This window comes from Mus pahari, chromosome 13 (assembly GCF_900095145.1).
Source record: "Mus pahari chromosome 13, PAHARI_EIJ_v1.1, whole genome shotgun sequence".
In the NCBI taxonomy this organism is placed as follows: Eukaryota; Metazoa; Chordata; class Mammalia; order Rodentia; family Muridae; genus Mus; species Mus pahari.
This window is the reverse complement of record NC_034602.1, coordinates 9,889,489-9,895,488: the sequence shown is the minus strand read 5'-3', so window position 1 is coordinate 9,895,488 and position 6,000 is coordinate 9,889,489. Positions and strand designations below refer to the sequence as shown.

Below are 6,000 nucleotides of genomic sequence, written 5' to 3'. Positions count from 1 at the left end.
CTTTGCTTGCATGTATGTCTAACACTGAAGTTAGTCACAGATGGTTGTGAGGAGAACCTGGGTCCTCTGTAAGAACACGTGCTCTTGGCCTACGAACCATCTCTCCAGCCTCATGATTCAGTTCTTGGAGAGCAGATTTTAATTCTTCCTGATTTTAACCAGGTAGAAGTCCTACCAAATTACTTCATTTGAAACAAAATTTATTACTTATGAATAAAACCTCACATTCAAATGCATTATATTTTCCCTGAGACACTAAAATACAAAGACAAAAGGCTAAATTTCTTTTAAATTATTTTATTCTTGTATAAGCTAAAAGGAAATTTACACACTGAAATCTCAAAACCCTTGGGCATGCACATCAACCTTGTTAGAGGCTCTTCTACATATCTCTCTTTTTTCCATAGGAATTTCCCCAAACATTTAAAATCCATAGTCTTTTTTTTCCAACTGTATATACAGCCTAAACCATAGCAATCTATGATTATGTCATTTTACACTGTGCAAAATCGTCAAAAAATAGTGGTATGACAGAACAGGAAGATCTCTACAAACTCAATTTTAAGACATTCATATAATTTGGTCCTTCTCCAAATCACACCAATTAAAACAGGTACATTCTCTTTCAAGCCTCCAATCGTGTCCTGACAGTGACCCACACTCCACAGCCAGCGAGCATCGATGGAGTGACCTCAGAGAGGGTCACACAGCAATCTGCCTGATGAGGACTGAAAACAAAGCCCAGGAAAGTGAACAAAAGCCAGGCCTTAAACACACCCATCACACACAACTGAAAACCAAACAACAATTTTGAAGCTTTTTTGTGATAGTAAAAGTAACAGACCAAAGGACAGGTAAATCAAGAGCCGTCGGGGCAGGGGAGACTGGAGGGGATTTCAGACAGGAGATTTGAGGTTTAATTTTCTTTTTTTATTTCAAAAGTTTTTAAGAAGGACACCACCAGTGTATTTCACAAAGACATAAATGTATACACCCCAGCAACACAAAAGAATAAATCTTCAAAAATGTTCATCCCCAATTATTTACATTTTTTCTAATATAAATTTAGGACTTCAGTATGTAAATAAATATACATTACTATGTATACCTTTCTAGTGTGGCTTACCAACAAATCAGCTGAACTTGAATGATTTTATTTTTAAATTACAGCAGATATGCTTTTGATGGTAGGGAAGGGGTGGGATCAAGGAACATGTATTTAAAACTGTCCGATGCAAGCAGCTACGCGTCCGCTTGTTCCTGGGAGCTTACGGAAGGTGTGAGTGTGGCTGGGAACATCAACACCTTGGCATGCATGAAGGTCAGGTCGGGAAGGCTGACGATCACCTTCACGGCTTCCTCACTTAGGTGCTCCTCTCTCTTCGGTTTCCTATCAGCCAATGAGAAAAGACAAGTGTGTTAAAGGGCACTGTGCTGTAGAGCAAATGGAAAAGAATTCGTTGTCAAGGTCTGTGGTCTTGGGTGTCTGACCAGCTTCTCCTCTGCTAGGTGCGAAGTGAAGACCAAGCATGGCTTCCTGTTGCTGTCCTGAGACCAAGCACGCAGACACAACTGTCCACATGCATATGCACTTCAGGCTGGAATTACCTACCCAGCAATAATGTTCAAGCATGTTACCAAGCACAAGGACAGTTAGCACTGAAGGCCTGATTACAGTCTGCCCACCTGGATTTCCCCTGCCTATGCAAAAACTACCAATATGACCTAACTTGAAAGGTGTGGTGAAGCATGGTAAGTCATTTAAACTCGGGCTCTCTTAACCTAATGGGGAGTCCCAGGAGAGAAAGCCTTCAGCTAAACCGGGGTACAGGCAGTAACACGAGAACTGGGGCCAGGCAGGAACCTGGGGGGCAGTGGTGGGAAAGGGGGATGTGTAAACCTTAAAGGCCTCTGACCTTGTCAATAATGCCTACTCAGCCGTATCTCCCCGCACTTTAACAAGTAGTTTGAAGCATATTACAACATGCACAAAAACTGAGTGAACTAGTGGGCAGGCTGGAGAAAATGCCCAATGAGCATCAAGTGCAACCCAGCAGTACACAAAGCCATCCACACCATCCAAGCTCATACAGGTTGTTAAATATGCTGAAACTATCATTATAGTCACATAGTTAATTTCAGACCAAAGATACCTTGAAAAGAAAGCCCAATTCTTTCTTTTATGGTAATCGTACCAGCAGAAGAATCAATAGTCAACTCAGTTTCTTAAAAAAACACGATAACAATCCTATATTTAACAAAACTTAAAATTTACATTTTAGATTGCACTTAATGGTAATAAATCAGTGGATGCTTGAGGAACTAGTAGATAACTGCATCACTTCAAAGTCAAACAAGCGTCCTTGTGTCCTAGTGTCAATCTTAGCATCAGCAACAAGGCTTAGGGAGTGAAACGGTCAGTCTGCAGCCACGCTGTCACAGAGCCTGCTGTCAGCAGTGTCATTAAGTATTCTGATGTGCTGTGAGACCTCTGATGTCCTCACAGGCCTTTAGACATAATGTCCAATTGACAGAAAATGGGGGGACTAAATAACATGGTGAACATTACTTGCTGAAAGCCCCAGAGAGTAGAACAAGCCCTGCATGCGTGGTGGATTTCCCCATCTGTGAAGTGCAGGCAGGTCCAGGAGAGAAAGGCAAGGGACGTTCTTAACCATCAGACAGCTGTGCAGATCATTCTAGGCTCCACCAGTGGCTTTCAGAGGCAATATGAAACTGAGTATAAACGTTTACACAACTCTAAGTTTGTGCATGCGTTTGTAGTTATTTATGTCAGATATTCTTATTAAAATACATAAAGCAGATGCTTGAGAATTTGAGAACAATTATACTGCTCTCTACTGCCTTCTGGCTAAGATTTATGCTTTTTTGTTAATGGACATACAAATGAAAAAAGAATGGCCTATGAGCGCCCCCCTCCCCCACACAAAAAGAAATATGACAAGACCTTTTAAAAAGGGGAAGAAACTTTTCAAAAAACTGTCAGGACAACTGGATAGCCCTAGGTAGGGCAGAGGAGGGGGAAGCAGAATGTACATTTCTCCCACCTTTCACTATATTAAAATTAATCTAAAATGTATTAAGAAGTGGGGAGGAGGGAGCACATGTCTTTAATCTCAGAGCTTAGGAGGCAGAGGCAGGCAAGTTTCTGAGTTGACAAAAACTGGTTTACAGAGTGAATTCTAGGACACTCAGGGCTACACAGAGAAACCTAGTTTCAAAAAACCAACCAAGCATCCAATAAGACCCCAAGACAAACCCAAAATGCATTAAAGACCCACAGGTAAGAGTTGAAACTATAAACTCTGAGGTGTAAGATCTTCCTAATTCTGAATTAGTCATTTCTTCAATCAAAGCACGAGAAACAACAACAACAACAACAACAACAAATTGGGTTTCATCAAAACTAAAAGCTTCTGAATGTCAATACAGGGTGGATAACAGAATAGCAAATCCTGACAAAGGTGTGGACTCTGGAAGGCAGCAGCATGGACGCTAATAAGCTCATCAAAAGATCTCAACAGTTTTGCTTCGAGGGAAATGCAAATTACAATGCTGAGCTACAACTTCATACCCAGGGGAATAGCTACAACCTATTTGGAGGAGAGAATGTGGAGAAACTGGAAAGCTCCTGTTACTGGTGGAAATACAAAATATTATGTCCCAGAGCTATGGAGGTGAATGCCAAGATGATCAGGTGTTCAAAGCCAGAGGCAACAGGAGATCCTGTCTCACCCAGACACCACAGCCATGAAGCCCCTGTGTAGTGTGCACATCTGCAATCTAGCACCTAGGGGAGTGAGGAGTACTGAGATTGAGATGAGCCTGAGTACGCTCCTCCTAGGACCCCATCCCCACCTCCCACTTCCTTTGCCATGTTGTACCAGAGCTCAATCCCAGGGTCTATGCATGCTAGGCAAATGCTACTGTTGAGCTAAAACATCAGCCTGAGACCTTACCTCAGGACAGAAAACCCACACCCACACCCACAACTGCAATGGGCAAATGTGTACAGGGGGTTTATGATAATAAACACTTTCTGCGGTAATCTAATGATGACATTTGCACAACTTTGTGAATCTACTAAAAACTAGTGGATTTGCACCAGTGAGAAAGACAGGTTTCATGATGTTAATTAAATCAATAAAATCCAAAACTGAAAGCCCCAAAGTATTTCTGTTAGCCACTAGTTCTTTGGCTTATATAAATGTCACTTAGTGGCCTCTCTGTAGCTACTAACCAGCTGGCCACACATTAATTTAAATTAGAAAATAACCTTTTTCCATGTTAGGTCAGTTGGGCAAGAAGACGGAAGCATTTCACACTAATAACTTGGATTTCTCTAACAGCAGAGCAAGTGCTGGTGATGTAGGTCTGTGGTGCAGTGCTGGCCTGGCATGCACAGGGCCCTGATGTGGATAGCCCTGGTGTTGCTTGTATTTTGATGCCAATTACACTTTCCCGGGAGGGACTGTAGACAAGGAGTGAGTCAGAGGAGTGAACCACGAACACAGGTGACTTCTTGTGAACTTCTCCCCACCTTACTTGCTAGAGCTGGTGATTGGGCAGTGGAAGGGAAGCGGGAGTTGAAAAGTTTGGGGGAGAGAGACGAGAGAGAGGAGAGAGAAGGAAGGAAGATGGAGGGAGAAGATGATGATCCAGATTCTGCGTGGCTTTAAATAGCCACAAGTAGCTATGAATATCATGCAAGGAAGGATAGAATAACTGGATAATTTGTCTAATCTAGGTGGGCAGCTTGTATCATTATCAATTGGCTCTGAAATTACTGTGTGGGCATCTTGTGAATTGAGAATTTATTGATATATAAATCTGACTGTTTAATTATCATTTTCTAGAGTTTTGATTTACTGGGTTAAATTTCCTGCTTCAGGGCCCTGGGAACAATACCCCAGTATAGCCAGGAACAGTGGCACATGCCTGTAGTCCTGATGGCTACTGGGAAGGTTGAGGCAGGAGGATTGCTTAAGTTCAGGCATTCTGGGCCATACTGTGCTATGCCAATTTGGTTTGTACAAAGTTTGTCATTAGCTGGTAGCCGCTCCAGAGTTGGGTACCAGGTTGTCTAAGGAGGGACAAACTGGCTCCAGTCAGAAACAGAGCATGTTAAACTACCAATAAACAGGAAAATAAATGAGAAATTATTTTACAACATCTGGGAAGAGAAGACCATATCACGTTTCCTCACATACTCAAATGCTCTTAGACAAGAGTGTAGGGAGGGCCTGCAGAGGGCTTAGCAGCACAGAGCTTGCCCCCAACAAGCCTGAGAGCTTGAGTGTGGTCCCTAGGACCCACACGGTGTAGGAGAGAGCAGACTCCCACAGGTTGTTTTCTGACCTTCCCCTGCGCATCAAGGCTCAAGCACAGAACCCATCACCCCTGATAAAAAATAAACACGATTTTAGAAATGGAAAAAGAAAGGAGTATTCCATGTCAAATTTCCTCCCCTAACCCAACTACAGTTTCTTCACTCTCAGAGACAGAGCTTTGCTTTGTGGCCTTGGCTGGTCTCAAGTGCTCCTCCTGTCTCAGCTTTCTGAGTGCTGAAATTACAGGCTTCATCAGTATATCCACTGCAACTACCGCTTTAACCCTTTTTTATCCGCTAGCTCTTCATAAAGCTTTCCACTCTACCTTTGATGTACTACTGTCAAGAGCCAAGACAATTTTGTTAACATTTACTTGAAAAGAAATAAATCCTACAGATCACTACACTAGAAAGCTTTTTGGAATCATACTGTGCGCCTGTCTTTAGAATCGCTCACACAGTGTTAGGGCTGGAACTCTGCTGTAAACATCTGCCTAGCATGCATGAGGCTTTTGGTTTGATTGGGGGAAAAAAAGGAGAAATTAAAAAAGCAAAGAACAACATCTGCTTCTGCAAAACAAAAACAAAAAACACCACCACCTCCAACTCCTCTGGTGATATTTTATAACTTTAAATTCTAATATTAAGAT

The 6,000-nt window shown here is 42.2% G+C and overlaps 1 protein-coding gene across 3 annotated transcripts in view; it reads right to left on the bottom strand.

Annotated features, from left to right (window-relative positions):
* Positions 1-281: 281 nt before the first annotated feature.
* The window catches only part of Aftph (aftiphilin), a 58,130-nt gene continuing 52,411 nt past the window's right edge, over positions 282-6,000 (bottom strand). For 2 of the 3 annotated variants that reach the window (XM_021210868.1, XM_021210869.1), the window contains one exon: positions 282-1,390. In XM_021210868.1, coding sequence (XP_021066527.1) covers positions 1,243-1,390 — 148 coding nt within the window. In that variant the 3' untranslated portion in view covers positions 282-1,242. The remainder of the gene's footprint in view (positions 1,391-6,000) is intronic. The other variant, XM_029545095.1, reaches the window with a different exon arrangement.